Source organism: Lepidochelys olivacea (assembly GCF_965140295.1).
Source record: "Lepidochelys olivacea isolate rLepOli2 genome assembly, chromosome: 18".
Classification (NCBI taxonomy): Eukaryota; Metazoa; Chordata; order Testudines; family Cheloniidae; genus Lepidochelys; species Lepidochelys olivacea.
The window spans coordinates 8,343,028-8,359,185 of record NC_140428.1 but is presented as its reverse complement, the minus strand read 5'-3'; the positions used below and the strand labels follow the sequence as shown (position 1 = coordinate 8,359,185).

The window sequence follows — 16,158 nt, the reverse complement described above, 5'->3', positions numbered from 1 at the left end:
CCCACGGAGTGGGGTGCGCAGCGGGTTTTGTCCGAACTGGTCTGCCGCTATTGTGGGCTAGGCAGATCGGACAAGAATTGCAGTACTGCTGTGCCATAATGGAGAAATTTGGGGCATACCAATGATGCAGTACTAAAGCAATCATCCCCCCTTTGCTCACATTCGCCAATCCATGGGATGCACAAGCGAGATAGGGGAGCACAGCCTTGGGCGCCACCAAGCAGCCATCTGGGGAGCGCCACAAGGCATCTGGATGCAAAGTACCTCCATCCCACTTCCATCTGTCCTTCTCTGGTTCTGGGGACGAATCTTGCATAAAAGCTAAATCGTGGAGAGAGGCAGGCATGGAGGGGAACTGTGAACTGAAGAAAATAAAATCAAATGGAGCCAGAAACCCGGAAATGGCCGCCTATCTGACAGTAGCATCTGCCAGTGCTTTTCCTCTGGTAACATCATCCTAAGGTTTCTGGTGAGCAGTACATTTTACAATGGCAATAGCAGAAGAGAGTTGAAGGGCAGAGAGAAGAGCACCAACAAAGGGCCCATTACTGATCTTTGCCCCTCCCCCCCAAAGTGAGAAATCCTCGGTGTTTCCATAGTTGCCCATAATCATGAACCACCCTGAAGGCATATCGAGAGTCTGTGTAGATGGTAACAGACTTGTTCTTGGCTAAAGTACAAGCAAGGGTAAGGGCGACAAGTTCTGCGACTTGGGCTGAATGTGCTCCCGGAAGGGAACAAGCCTCCACAGGCTCGTATTGGGAACAAACAGCATAGCTGGCCACGAGTAGGCCCGCAGGATTTCTGAGGCAGGACCCAGCTACATAGAATAGTAGATCAGGATTATGAAGCAGGATATCCTTCAAATCAATTCTAGGAGTGAAGAGTTCTGCTGTCTCAGCTAAACAGTCATGAGGTTCCCCCTCAGCTGCCGTGGGAAGTAGGGAAGCGGGGTTAAGGACAGGGCAGCGAGTAACAGTTACATTTGAGGCATTTAAAAGCAGCATTTCACACTTGGTTCATCTGTAGTTAGAGAGATGCTGGGTTTTGCTTTGTAGAAGCAGGGTGGTCACGGCATGTGGGACGGCAACACATAAGGGGGAACCCAAAACAAGAGTAGCAGAAGTCTCCACAAGGGAAGCAGCTGCCGCTACCGCCCAAAGACAAGGAGGGAGTCCAGCTGCCATAGGGTCCAGAGGTGAGCTATAATATGCCACGGGGCATCGTTTGTCGCCATGAGTTTGAGTAAAGACCCCCAAGGCTATTTCCTCCTTCTAGTGGCAGTAGAGGGTAAAGAGCTTCTGGTAGTCAGGTAAGCCCAAGGCAGGAGACCTGGTAAGAGCCTCCTTAATCTTAGTAAATGCTTCCTCGGCTTTTGAGGTCCATGGAAGGGGTTCAGGAACCTTGTCAAGGGTTAATTCTTGCAGGGGCCTAACAATAGCTGTATACCCAAAGATCCACTGTCGGCAATACCTGGCCATACCTAGGAAGCTGCGCATTTGTTTCTTAGTGGTTGGTTTAGGGACCTGGAGGATGGCTTGTATTCACGCAGAGGACAAGTGTCTCTCTCCAGCTGAAATATCATGTCCCAAATAATGGACCTTGGGCAGACAGAGCTGCAGTTTAGACTTGGAGGCTTTTTGACCCTTCTTGGCTAAAGCTTGCAATAGCGTAAGGGAATCAGTTTTAGAGGCCTCTAAAGATGACGATGCCAATAGCAAGTCGTCTACGTACTGGACTAGAGTGGACCCCATTTTGAACTCGACGTCATCCAGATCCCTTTTGAGGATATGTGAGAACAAGGTGGGCGATTTGGTGTAACCTTGGGGTAACCTGGTCCAAGTGTATTGACATCCTTGGTAGGTGAAAGCAAACAGATATTGACTATTTCTGTGGACAGGGATAGAGAAGAAAGCCGAGCAGAGGTCAACAACCGTGAAATGAACAGCAGAGGGAGGAATACAGGAGAGAATAATAGCAAGGTTTGGGACAACGGGGTAGATAGGGAGAACAGCAGCATTGACTGCGGAGATCCTGGACAAAGCGCCACATCTGCTTGCCAGGTTTCCTTACAGGTAAAATGGGGGTGTTACATTTACTGACTATAGGAATAATAACTCCTTGTCAAATTAGGGAGGTAATCACTGGGTGGATTCCCTCTTCGGCCTTCGTTGAGAGAGGGTATTGCTGAACTCTAGGAAGGGGTTTTGCCGGATCTAGGCGAATTTGAACCGGTCTAGCAGTCCTGATGCACTGGTTGGAGTGCTCGGCCCACAAACAGGGAGGAACCTTGGCCAGCAATTCCTGTTGCAACAAGGAAGGGCTGGGGTCGGTCTCCTCCTCTGGAGCGCCCAATTGCAAGACTGCCAGGATCTCATTTTGACTGGGATCAGGGACATCCAAATACACCCCGTCTGGGGTGCAATAAATTGTACAATTTAATTTGCACAGCAAGTCTCTTCCCAGAAGGTTAACAGGTGAGCAGGGGCTGAGGAGGAAAGCGTGGTGCTCAGACAGAGGACCGATAGAGATAGTCAGAGGTGAGGAAATGGGATGGGGAATAGGAGTGTTCCTCACTCCTACTGCATTTACTATTTCTGAGGTTACTGGAAGGGAAGGGAGGTCGCCCGCATGGAGGCAAGAGGTAGGGGTGCCATTATACAGTTTACATATGGTCCTGTCTGGTTCAAAGGAACAAGCAAAGCGATGATGTCACCCGTCTCCTGGCTATCCTAATGGCTTTGAGGGCATAAGGGAACAGGGGAAGAATATTGCGATGAAAGGGCAGGGTCGATTGACCTGTTAGGGCGATTGGGACAATTGTTTTTCCAATAGCCGACCCGTCCACAATTGTAACAGGCGTCATTACTTTGCCTCTGAGCAGGGAGACAGTGGGGACCTCTGTTGGGTCTCCCTCCTATTCCCCTTAATGGGCGGTTGTTGTGGGGTTTTTGTATATTCTGGATCTGGAGGGTCATTCATTTAGTTTCGATGTCGTTCTTTTTTTTTTTTCTAACTGACGGTAGTAATGCTGGGCGACTGCCAGAATTTCATCTGGGTTTTTTCCTTCCCAATCCATGGTACCAATTTCTAATTGGTCCCCCAATCGTGGATTGAGTCCCCGGACAAAGGCGGCCACTATGGCTTGTTTAGCATCTTGCTCTGCATTATCTATGCCAGAATATCCCTCAAAAACCTGCTTAAGGCGCTTTTCTCCTTTATTTTGTCTACAAGCACTAATTTTAGTCCAATCTGCCTTTTTTGGGCAGTTTTTAAGAACTGCATCCAGCAGGTTGTTTCTGTCTGTGTTTAAGTTCCTATTATGGCCTTGGTCGTCGCTGGGCCAGTGGGCCTCTTGTAGGAGGCGATTTAATGTTTCCCTGAGCAGGACTCCTCTCAGGAGTTGGTTTAAATCTGCCCAGTTAGGGTTGTAACAGCTTATGACTGTTCTTAAATCTTCTTGAAATTTGACTGGGTCTTCCCTTATTTTAGGAAATTTTTCAATCAAATTATACAAATCCGTGGGAGACCAAGGGGTATGTACAGTCACCAGGGTTGCCTGGGCCGAATGATCAGCACCTGGGCCTGGGAGTTGGTGCAAAGGGAATGCTGTTTCATGATGGGGAGACAGGGGCTGAGGGCTGAGCATGAGGGGCCCCTGGGATCGTAACTTCTATTGTCTAGTATTCTTTGCCAATGGTCCAGATGAATTTTCCGGCAGTCCATCTAATTGGTCACATAGATATCAGACCGAGTCTGCTAGGGTAGTGATTGGTCTTCCTGTGGGATCTGAGGGCGACTCAGGGGAAGGCGGTGAAGTAGATGCTGACATTGGTGTTACTGCTTGGGGCAAGGGTCCCTGGATAGTGGAGTCAGCCTCCTGATTGTAGAATGGTGGAGGTGTGTAGTCTGGTGGAGGCGGGCAGGGTCCACTGCCCTCTCTATTTGTTCCTCCCTGAGTGGACGGACCTGCACTCACCTGTCGAGGTAAAGTAGGGGCAGCCAGCTGTCTACATTCTAAGTATAGATCTATAAGATCTGTGGATGGGGCCGAGGGTTTTTTTTGAAGAGGCCTTGAAGGGTAAAGGGGTATTTGCTGGCCAGCCGGGGTTTGGAGAAGAGTTAATTTCTCCTTTGCCTCTTTTAATTGCGTTTTAAGTTTCTCCTGGGAGTCCTTGAGACTCCTCATTTGAGATTCACAGCGCCGTTTTTCTGTTTCCCCATACCAATCGAAATATGCATCAAACTGACCTTTCCCTACTGCTTTGGCCTGAAGTGCGCCTCTGAGGTGCACAATCTTGTCAAGGTCGAAGCTTCCCTCTAAGGGAAACTGTAATTTTGGATCATCCCTGGTATACCGATTCCCTTTCTCTAAAAACTTGCAAGTGAAAGGACTATAATTTGTGTACATGTAGTATGCCGGTGTGCCTTTTGGCGGGATGGTGATCCTTTTTGACTCACCAGCCCCCATCTTTTGCTGGCAAGTGCGGGAATCCCTTTTTGGATCCCCTGGCTCCCAGAATCCCTACGGATCTTTCACTCGTCACACTCACACAGGGAAGGTTTTGTTTAGGGTCTCCACGACTGTCTTACAGCCTCCCTTCAGCAAAGAGCGTCGGCTGGTGCCACATACTCTGTCGCTTCAGGAGAGGTGATCAGACCAGTCAGTGGCTCATAACTAGAGGTAGGGGAGGAAAGAGGGTACGGCAACAAACCGTCCGAGGATGGAAAGGATGGGATCACACAATCCTAGACCCAGACAGGCCCCTCAACGGTCATGCCATGCAGAGGGAAACTGCCGAGGTCAGGGCATTTATCGTGATGCCCACTAGATGGAATCACAGGGCTTGCTTTAGAGGCACCTCTGACTTCGCAGGGTGCTCTGGGTGTCTTCCTGTGACTCACACTCACACCGGTCTACCGACCTTCACTTTCACACTGGCACACGGACCCAGGTCTATCCACGACCTGCCCAGCCACACCCAGTGGCTCTTCCCGAAAACCAAACCTGGATGGGACTCTAACCCACCCAAGGGCATCAGGTGTGTCTGGCAGCAAAAGTCCGGATAGAGCGTGCAACTCACCTAAGCCCAGAGCCTACGGGCGGTCCTCCACCAGAAAACCAATATACAGATTTCAAAAGGTCTCTTACCTTTCTGATGGGCCCAGGGTCTGGTGGGAAACAGCTCACTGTCCTCCAGCTCTCGGGGGTCATTGTCTATCCAAGTCATGGCACCAAGAATTGCCGTGGAAAAATCACCACGGGTTCTGTTTGGTTCAGAACAAGCCTGAAAGCCAGCTTTATTCAAGCATGCGCATACAGGGAGAGTCAGCCAGAGCTGCTCTGCTATAAACAGAAAATACGGGAGCTTATATTGCTGAAAACCATAATCTGTTAAACACACTTCCTTCAACAGCATTTTTCCTTATTTGGCATATAGTGCAAGCTTTAATGGTAGCTTTTCCTTATTTGGAATATAGCAAAACAAGCGTTACCTGTTACTGACTGGTGCTTCCTTTGTGGTTAATGGTCTTTTCCAGCTTCTAGCGGTTATGGTTACATTTTTAAGCTGAGCTGTTGCTATTTGCCTCTCAATGGCAATTTCCTCACCCGCTTCTTATGCTTTATACATACAGTTAGCTTAACCAAAGTTCTAGGCCTATTAGTTTAGGCCTACTAGATTTTTCCTCCACAGATGAGAAGCAGTATTCTTATAAGACTTCCTTGATGCCACTCCTACCATGTTTAAAAATTTTCTGCAAAAATTATGTATGTTACACATTTTTAAAGGATTTACCATCAGTACCAAATTCTTTGTCATAACCAACAAACTGTATTATGAGACTTAACAGTACCAGAAAATTAATGACAGGGAGACGTTGCCAAGTATGTTTATCATACCATGCCTTCTGTTTAGATGGTCTGGTTTGTTGAATATTTATTGTGTTTTTCAATTTCTTCCTGAACCATACTATGTATTCAGGAGCTGCTCTTTCTTCCCCTTTAGTGTTTTGTCCAGTGTCCCTTCAGTAAAGGTTCTCTGTTCATGTCTGTCTTTGGAGTTTTGGAGAGGTAAGGATGTAAGAGGACCTAGCATGTTACTGGCTGGTCCTTACGGAGATGCATTCCATCTCCAGGGCTAAACCCATGCAAAAAATCCTCCACCCTGCCCTTCTAGGGTTTCCTTGTAATTCTCACTCCAAGAATTGGGACTTTTCCCACCCCCTTCTTCTACAGGGCTGTGGTCTCTTAGCATAAGAACATAAGAATGCCCCTACTGGGTCAGACCAAAAGGTCCATCTAGCCCAGTATCCTGTCTTCTGACAGTGGCCAGTGCCAGGTGCCCCAGAGGAAACGAACAGAACCATCGGTAATCATCAAGTGATCCACTCCATGTTGCTCATTCCCAGCTTCTGGCAAAGAGAGGCTAGGGACACCATCCCTGCCCATCCTGGCTAATAACCATTAGTGGACCTATCCTCCATGAATTTATCTAGTTCTTTTTTGAACCCTGGTATGGTCTTGGCCTTCACAACATCCTCTGGCAAGGAGTTCCACAGGTTGACTGTGCGTTATGTGAAGAAATACGTCGTTTTATTTGTTTTAAACCTGCCGCCTATTAATTTCATTTGATGACCCCTAGTTCTTGTGTTATGAGAAGTAGTAACCAACACTTCCTTATCTATTTTCTCTACACCAGTCATGATTTTATAGACCTCTAGCATATCTCCCCTTAGCTATCTCTTTTCCAAGCTGAAAAGTCCCAGTCTTATTAATCTCTCCTCATATGGAAGCCGTTCCAGACCCCTAATGATTTTTGTTGCCATTTTCTGAACGTTTCCCAATTCCAATATATCTTTTTTGAGATGGGGCAACCATATCTGCACGTAGTATTCAAGGTGTGGGCATACCATGGATTTATATGGAGGCAACATGATATTTTCTGTCCTATTATCTATCCCTTTCCTAATTATTCCTCACATTCTGTTCGCTTTTTTGACTGCCGCTGCACACTGAGTGGATGTTTTCAGAGAACTATCTCCAATGACTCCAAGATCTCTTTCTTGAGTGGTAACAGCTAATTTAGACCCCATCATTTTATATGTATAGTTGGGATTATGTCTTCCAGTGTGCATTACTTTGTATTTATCAACATTAAATTTCACCTGTCATTTTGTTGCCTAGTCACCCAGTTCTGAGAGATCCTTTTGTAGCTCGTCACAGTCTGCTTGGGTCTTAACTATCGAGTAATTTTGTATCATTTCCAAATTTTGCCACCTCACTGTTTACCCCTTTTTCCATATCATTTATGAATATGTTGAATAGGACTGGGCCCAGTACAGATCCCTGTATTTAACTCTTTAACTCTTCATTCTGAAAACAGACCATTTATACCTACCCTTTGTTTCCTATCTTTTAACCAGTTACCAATCCACGAGAGGATCTTCCCTCTTATCCCATGGCAGCTTACTTTGCGTAAGAGCCTTTGGTGAGGGACCTTGTCAAAGGCTTTCTGAAAATCTAAGTACACTATATTCACTGCATCTCCTGGTCCACATGCTTGTTGACCCCCTCAAAGAATTCTAGTAGATTGGGGAGGCATTATTTCCCTTTACAAAAACCATGTTGACTCTTCTCCAACAAATTATGTTCATCTATATGTCTGACAATATTTTTCTTTATTATGGTTTCAACCAGTTTGCCTGGTCCTGAAGTCAGGCTTACAGGCCTGTAATTGCTGGGATCACCCCTGGAGCCCTTTTTAAAAATTGGCATCACATTAGCTATCCTCCAGTCATCTGGTACAGAATCTGATTAAATGATTACAGACTACAATTAGTAGTTCTGCAATTTCACATTCGAGTTCCTTCAGAATTCTTGGGTGAATACCATCTGGTCCTGGTGACTTAGAATCAGAGAATCATAGAAGATTAGGGTTGGAAGAGACCTCAGGAGGTCATCTAGTCCAATCCCCTGCTCAAAGCCGGACCAACACCAACTAAAACATCCCAGCCAGGGCTTTGTCAAGCCAGGCCTTAAAAACCTCTAAGGATGGAGATTCCACCACCTCCCTAGATAACCCATTCCAGTGTTTCACCACCCTCTTAGTGAAAAAGTTTTTCCTAATATCCAATCTAAACCTCCCCCACTGCAACTTGAGACCGTTACTCCTCGTTCTGTCGTCTGCCACCACTGAGAACAGCCTAGCTCCATCCTCTTTGAAGCCCCCCTTCAGGTAGTTGAACCCTGCTATCAAATCCCCCCTCACTCTTCTCTTCTGCAGACTAAACAAGCCCAGTTCCCTCAGCCTCTCTTCATAAGTCATGTGCCCCAGACCCCTGATCATTTTCATTGCCCTCCACTAGACTCTCTCCAATTTGTTCACATCCTTTCTGTTGTGGAGGGCCCAAAACTGGACACAATACTCCAGATGTGGCCTCACCAGTGCTGAATAGAGGGGAATAATCACTTCCCTTGATCTGCTGGCAATGCACCTACTTATACAGCCCAATATGTTGTTGGCCTTCTTGGCAACAAGGGCACACTGCGGACTCACATCCAGCTTCTTGTCCACTGTAATCCCCAGGTCTTTTTCTGCAGAACTGCCGCTTAGCCATTCGGTCCCTAGTCTGTAGCGGTGCATGGGATTCTTCCTTCTTAGGTGCAGGACTCTGCACTTGTCCTTGTTGAACCTCATCAGATTACTTTAGGCCCAATCCTCCAATTTGTCGAGGTCACTCTGGACCCTATCCCTACCCTCCAGCATATCTACTTCTCCCCCCTCCCCCCACCCCAGTTTAGTGTCATCTGCGAATTTGCTGAGGGTGCAATTCATCCCATCATCCAGATCATTAATAAAGATGTTGAACAAAACCGGCCCCAGTACTGACCCCTGGGGCACTCCGCTTAATATCAGCTGCCAACTAGACATTGAGCCATTGAGCCCGACTATCTAACCAGCTTTCTATCCACCTTATTGCTGTTTAATTTATCAATTTGTTCCAAAACCACCTCTAATGATACCCCAATCCGGGAGGGTTCCTCTGATTTGTCACCTAAAAAGAATGGCTCAGATTTGGGAATTTCCCTCACATCCTCAGCCACAAAGACCAATGCAAAGAATTCATTTATTTTCTCCACAATGATCTTATCATCCGTGAGTGCTCCTTTAGCACCTTGATCGTCCAGTGGCCTCACTGGTTGTTTAGCAGCTTCCTGCTTCCAATGTACTTAAAAAAAAAATTGCTATTACTTTTTGAGTTTTTCCTAACTGTTCCTCAAATTCTTTTTTGGCCTCTTCCTCATTGTATTTTTACACTTCATTTGCCAGAGATTTTGCTCCTTTCTATTTTTCTCACTAGGATTTAACTTCCACTTTTTAAAGGATGCCTTTTTGCCTCTCACTGCTTCTTTTAATTTGTTGTTTAGCAGTTTTTCCTTAGCTGCTTGGTGGATCCTACCCATCTGGGGAAATTGATTCCTCCTCCCCTTTCTCAGGTGGGTCATTAGCATTTTCATTGACACTCAAGTCTTTAGTAGGATTCTCATCCTGTCTTAAAGAGACAGAGTTAGTTTCCACAAGTACATCAGGAACATCATTTTTCAAAACTGGGAGCTGGATTGGGGTACCCTCTGTCATAGCTCTCTCTGTCCCCAAGGGGTCAGTTGTGTACCTGCTCCCTTCCGGGAGGTCAGTTACACAGTTTCCTCTTAAAACCTGAGCCACAGGTTGGATGCCTGGGAGCAAAGATGCTGACCAAGCAAATCTGTCCTGGGCAAACCCTCCCCTGTAATCAGTGAGGAGACATTCCTGTACTCTCCCAAATTCCTTCTCAACTTCCTCCTCTGGGGCCCCCCTCTAAGACACACATCTCTGTGCTTTCTAGAGTGGGATCTATCCCCTGTGCAGCTGTGAAGGGCTCTCAGCTAACAGCCAGAATGGTTCTTTCACTGGCAGGCACCACGTCCTCCTCCCTCTTTGAATTGGGTTTGTCTGCAGCTACACAGCCCGTGGAACCCTTACCCACCTCAGTATCTCTAGTGTTCCATCACCTTCCTCTGGGCTTCCCGCTAGGACACATCTTCCTATGCACCCTAGAGTGAGGTCTGACTCTTGCTCAACTACAACCTGTTGACAGTCAGCAACCTGGACAGTTTTCTCACTGACAGGCAATATGCTCCCCTTCCACCTGGAGGAAACACTGCCTTTAGCCCACTGGCAGTAGGAGCTGGTCTCAACCACACCCACCCCTGGTAGCAGACTGTTTTCCACTGCTGCAGAGGAATTAAAGAGACGCTCTCCCATTCCTTCAGCAGTTTCTGGGACTTTATCTTTCTCCTCTGGGGTTTCAGCATGATATTCCTCCTTGCTACTGGCAGAACCCTTGACAGCCCAAGCCACATTGAAAAAACATTTCCCAGCAACAATTGTGATGGGTTATTAGGAACTGCCACTGCAGTCAGTTCAGCTTCCAAATCTTGAGTTTCTATGTGCACTTTAGCCAAAGGCACACAGAATTTGTGTCCTCCTACTAACAAAAGCTCTGCCATCCGTCCTGACAGTCTGTCTTTTTCCTGAACAAGGTTTCTCCTAACCACAGAAATTTCTGCACTTGTGTCCCTCCACCCAAGGTGGTCCTTGCCATTAATTTTGACAGCCTTTATGTGCTTTCTGCCTGGCTGGACAGAGGCTATTTTTACAAACCCTTTATGATAAGTGGTAATTGCCTGAGGTGCCTCTGTGCTCTGGGTAGCAGCATTCCCATGAGTTGCTTGCTGCCTGTTCCCACTCAGCACAGGGCATTTATTCCTCAGGTGCTCAGTGGAATTACAGTGATAGCGCCTTCTGGGCTCTTCTGTTTTTACAGGAGATTTGGGGCGAGGACTAGAGGAATGGATTTAGACAGGTGAACGCCCAGCCTCCCCTCCACCCTCCTTTTTCCCAGGGATAAAATGGAAACCCAGCTTTCTTCCAGACTTAAACCCCTCTGCCAGTGATTTATTTCTAATAGATGCTTGGATTTGTTCAAATTCATCCGCTAGAGTAGCAAGTTCATCAACAGTCTTCACCTCTTTATCCCATAAACACTATTTTACATCATCACTACATGTATTCAGGAAATGTACCTGAGCAACACGATCACACATTTCTTCAAAGCTTCTAATACCTTTTCCCCTCACCCACTTATCCATCAAATCTTTTATCTGGTTTACATATGCCACAGCACTCATTCCAGCACCCCTCTTAAGGCTTCTAAATTTTACTCTGTGTGTTTCAGGTGTAATCTGAAACTGTTTTAAAGCCATTTCCTTGAATTTACCATAATCTGAAGCATCTCTAATTGGCATCTTATTGAATATATCCAGAGTTCTACCAGACAACTTGGCAACCAAAATGGGCATCTTTTGGTCTTCTGGAATCTCATGTAGTACACGCAGCCTCTCAAAGATGATGCAATATTCAGCAATGCCCCCTGTCTCACTGTATGCAGGATACAACCATTCCTATTTGCGGATTTTTGAAGAGGTGGGACTCCCCTTTTTTTGTGGGCTCCACTTCTCTATCAAGTCCAGTTCATGCTTTCTCTCTCTCTCCCTCTCCTCCATGACTAGCTTCCGGGCCTAAATTTCTTTTTCTTGCCATTCCATGGCTCTCTGGTGTGTAGCTTTTTGCCTGGCCTCCTCTGCTTCCATGGCTCTTCAGTGTTCAGCTTCTTGTCTGGCATTCTCTCCTTCAATCTGCAGTGGCTGCAATTCCATATGTCTTCTCCTCCTCCTCATCTGCCTGCAATCTACACAGCTCCAGCTTCTTAATAGTTTCACTTTCACTCATTTCCCTACTTTTCTGTCCCTGCTTCCCTTGCCCCAAATCAGCAAACAGAAAATAACAAATTGGTAACCACTTTGACTGATTTCTAGCCACCACACTTAAAACTCTCTTAAAAACACCACCAGTGTGTGAAGTCTCACTCAGAGCAACAAGCTGTGCATATGACCCTGCTCGCTGCGCCACTGTGCCGGGTTCCCCCCCAGGGTGCCACCTGGAACTGACCAGCCCGTGACACAGCAGCCTAGACTCCCTTTACACTGTACTGCTGTGACAAGCTGCAGAGCCCTCTCCAACCTGCATTTTCACCAGCATACACACAGGTAGGGACACACCCAGCTGCGGTTACATGCAGGCAGACTCTCTGACCAGCCCCTGCATGGGAAGGCTACAACTAGGGCAACTACCAGCTCCTTAGGCATGCACCCACTTTGGAGTATAAACCCAAAATTATACCGTCTTGAGCTGCACAGGGAGATGTGCAGCGTTAGCTCATAAAATTCACCCCCTTCCACAATGTGAAGAGGAATATGCAACTGCCTTTTGACCCTGAGTTATGATTCCCACACACTGGTTTAGATAAAGCAAAATAAGTTTATTAACTACAATAAGATAGATTTAAGTGATTATAAGGGATAGCAAACAGATCAAAGCAGATTACCTAGCAAATAAACAAAAACTAAGCTTAGTATACTAACGAGATTGGATATGAATAGCAGATTCTCACCTTAAGTGATGATACAAGCAGGCTGCAGATTCCTAAGGGCAAGCTGCACTAACTTACAGCTTGGAATCCCCAGGTGTTCCATTCACAGGCTAAAAATCCCTTTAGCCTGGGTCCAGCACTTCCCCCAGGTCAGTCTTTCTTCCTCAGGTGTTTCCAGGAGTCTCTTTGGGTGGGGAGTCTGTGAAGAACCAGGATAATGTCACTGCCCTGCCTTAAATAGCTTTTCCATATGGCGGGAACCTTTTGTTTCAAAGCTGGGTTCCCATGCCAGTCAGTGGAAGATACTGATGTCCGAAGATGGAGTCCAGCACTAGGTGACCTGGTTACATGTCCCTTGTAGTATCACAGCAACCATTACTCGGAGGCTGTCTGCGGCCTCCTCAGGAAGGCTCCCCAGGGGAGAAATAAGCTTCTTCTAAGGCCTGTTGTTTTCTCTAATGGCCCTTTTCCACCCAGCTTTTCAAAATGAAAACATCTTGTCTAGTGGGCGTTCCCCAGGTGTAAACCCATTTGTAATACAGATACATGGTCAATATTCCTAACTTCAGATACAAAAATGATACATGCATACAAATAGGATAATCATATTCAGTAAATCATAACCTTTCCAATTATATCTCACATGACTTATCTTGCATAAAATACATCATAATTATGCCATAATCATATCATAATTTCTCTATGAAGAATATGAGGTGCAGTGTCACACCCATGTCCCCGGGCAGCCCTTCCCTAGCGTCCCCTCAGGAAAATCAAACCAGCGGCACCTCCAATCCTGCTCCCTGGCCATGTGTGGGTGGAGGGTGACACGTTCTCGTGTAGGCCTCTTCCACGCTGGTCCTTCGCCAGCCCCCAACCCACAAGCCCTGGGAAAGGCTGGCCCAGATTGCCCTGCTGTCATGGAGCTAAGCCTGGCCGCTGAGTGGGGGCACCCCCAGCATGATGGAGCATCTCAGGCTCCCTGCAGACTCGGGCCGACCCTGCCTTGGTTGCACTCAGGTCATGCTTTCACGATTTTCTGTGCAACCTTCACAGCAAGGGACTGACTCTTTTAGCTGAACGTTGGAGAACCACTGAGAGGCGGGTCCACTCCCCCACCCCAGCTAGTCCTTTGCCCCACACGCTGGGGGAGGCTGCCTTGGCTGAGGGACGCGGGCTTGGGGTTAGCTCCCCCAGCGGCTCCATTCAGCTTGCTAGTTCCATTCTCTCTTCTCACAAAGCCCCATTGCTTTCCTGCCCCATTCCCCGCCAGGTCTCCGGCTCCCACCTGCGGCTGGTCCGGGTCTCAGCGGCCAACTCGGGCGAGTATGTCTGCCGCACCAGCTCCGGCGCTGGCATCCAAGAGGCCTCCATCATCGTCAACATCTACCGGGCCACCGATTCACCGTACTGTAAGTGAAGGCAGTGCCTGGTACGGTGCAGCCCTGGGCTGGCCTGGAAACCCTGACTCGGGCGTGACCTCTGGCCTTAGGGTTCAGGGCATCTGCTCCTCCGCCTTGCTGGCAGCTGGGCCCGGCAGTGCCAGCTGGGATGCACGGGGCGGGAGGGAGCGGGTCCAAGGAGGTCCTGCAGGGAGCCCTTTAGGGCAGCCCTGCAGGGGAAGGCCAAGGCATCTCTTGTCTCCCAGGGGACGAGCAAAGCAGTGAGGAGCAGAAGGAATCTCCTTCCAGGCTGGCCATGGCCATAAAACAGGCTAACCACCACTGGGCCAGCATCTAGTAGGGAGGTGCCCACATCATGGAAACTGCCATCCTGATTGGCACCCCTGCCCTTGGGGCGGCCGGCTCAGCAGAGGCTGAGAAGGAAGTGAGCTGTGGTGCTGATCTGGCTTCGGGCCCCAGAGGGAAAGGGAGACCTGTTTGTGCTGCTGGAGGGAAGGCAATGCTCCAGGAGAGGCTGCATGGCCTGGGCATGGAGGGGGCTCAGGAGACCTGGGTTCTAGCCCCACCTCTGCCCTAGCTTGCTGCGTAACTGGGGCAAGTTACTTCCCCTCCCTGTGGAACTTGCCTTGGGTTCCCCCTGCTTGACCAGCACTGTTCCCTGTCCCTCCACATCACGGCCCGGTGCCTGGGAGCAGAGGCTGCTGGCCATGAGGCCAGAACCTCCAAGCACAGAGCTCCCACACGCCAAGCAGGAGGCGCAGCCTGTCAGCCACCTTGGCCTCTCCTGAAAGCCAGACCCTCAGCTCTCCAGGCTCTGCTGACAGAGCTCCTGCTGCAGGGGCTGGGTGTGGACTAACCACTTTGGCAGGCTGTTTCTATCTCCAATTCCTCTGCTATGTGAGGGGACCTCTCCCCCAGCTCTAACACCCCATCCCCCTGGCTCCTCCAGCCTCGGGCGTCGAGTCCCCTGTCCGCATCGAGTCTTCCTCGTCCTCCATTGCTGAGGGACAGACCATGGACCTTAAGTGCCTTGTCGCGGGCCAGGCACCAGCCATGGTCACGTGGTACAAGCGGAGGGGCTCCCTGCCGGCCAGTCACCAGGTAGGAGATACACACGCGAGACATGATTGCGGGTTCCTTGGGCCCAGGGAGAGTGGGTCTGGCAGGGTTGTTTGCTGCAGATGAGCCCATCTCTGGAGGATGTCCATCTCCCTCCAGAGTTATCTGGTTTCTCACCTTGGTACCCTGGTTAGTACTTGGCAGCTCCATGGGGAAACTGCCCAACTCTGCCATAGCCCAGTGCTGTAGTGGTGTGGGAACAACCTGTCAGGGTCCCCAGGCGGGGGCTCTCGCACGACTCAGGAACAGTCCCTGGAGGGCCCCCTTCAACATATCAGCCCCTGTAGGGTCACTGAGGCCCACACACTAGACGGAATGGATTACTTGATAATTACCTGTTCATTCCCTCTGGGGCCCCTGGCATTGGCCACTGTCGGTAGACAGGATACTGGGCTGGATGGACCTTTGGTCTGACCCAGTGTGGCTGATCTTATGTTCTTATACAAAATACTATGAAAAACTCCCATGCTCTCACATACATGGCTCCTGTCATCCTGCCTGCGCTATCCACAATGCACTGCTGCTCCCAGGGCAGTGGGGCTCGGGTTGCTCTCCTAGGAATGGCGACCGTCAGAGCCTGGCTAACAGGCTGGGATCATGGCAGCCCCCGACGGTGGAGGGTCACCTTGAGGGTGGAGGGTCACCCCTCCTGCCCTGAGGAGACGTTATCGGAGCCTGGATGTCAGATGTGGGGTTTGTCCCTTTCTCTCCTCGACTCTTGCTCTCCCGGTTCCTTCCCCACCAGGTCTCCGGCTCCCACCTGCGTATCCCCCAGGTCTCAGCGGCTGACTCGGGCGAGTACGTCTGCCGCGTCAGCACCGGTGCTGTGGTCCAAGAAGCCTCCATCATTGTCACCGTCAGCAGCGCCGGGTCCTCCTACTGTGAGTTCAGGCAACAGACATGACGGCTGGACTTCCAGTGTCCCACGAGGGGTGGCTCTGTACATCCATGGCAGGCAGCCTGGCCTAGTGGACAGAGCACTGGACTGGGGATCTGGGTTCTATGATCCCTCTGCCACTGACCTGCTAAACTCCTCTGTGCCTCAGTTTCCCCTCCCTTTTTCTGTTTAGCTCTTCAGGGCAGGGTCTCTGTGTCTGTGCAG

At 49.0% G+C, this 16,158-nt stretch overlaps 1 protein-coding gene across 2 annotated transcripts in view; it reads left to right on the top strand.

The window, feature by feature from the left end:
• The window catches only part of HSPG2 (heparan sulfate proteoglycan 2), a 193,686-nt gene that overhangs the window by 131,244 nt on the left and 46,284 nt on the right, over positions 1–16,158 (top strand). For both annotated transcript variants that reach the window (XM_084651586.1, XM_084651585.1), the window contains exons 54-56: positions 13,808–13,946; positions 14,887–15,038; positions 15,802–15,937. In XM_084651586.1, coding sequence (XP_084507712.1) covers positions 13,808–13,946; positions 14,887–15,038; positions 15,802–15,937 — 427 coding nt within the window. The remainder of the gene's footprint in view (positions 1–13,807; positions 13,947–14,886; positions 15,039–15,801; positions 15,938–16,158) is intronic.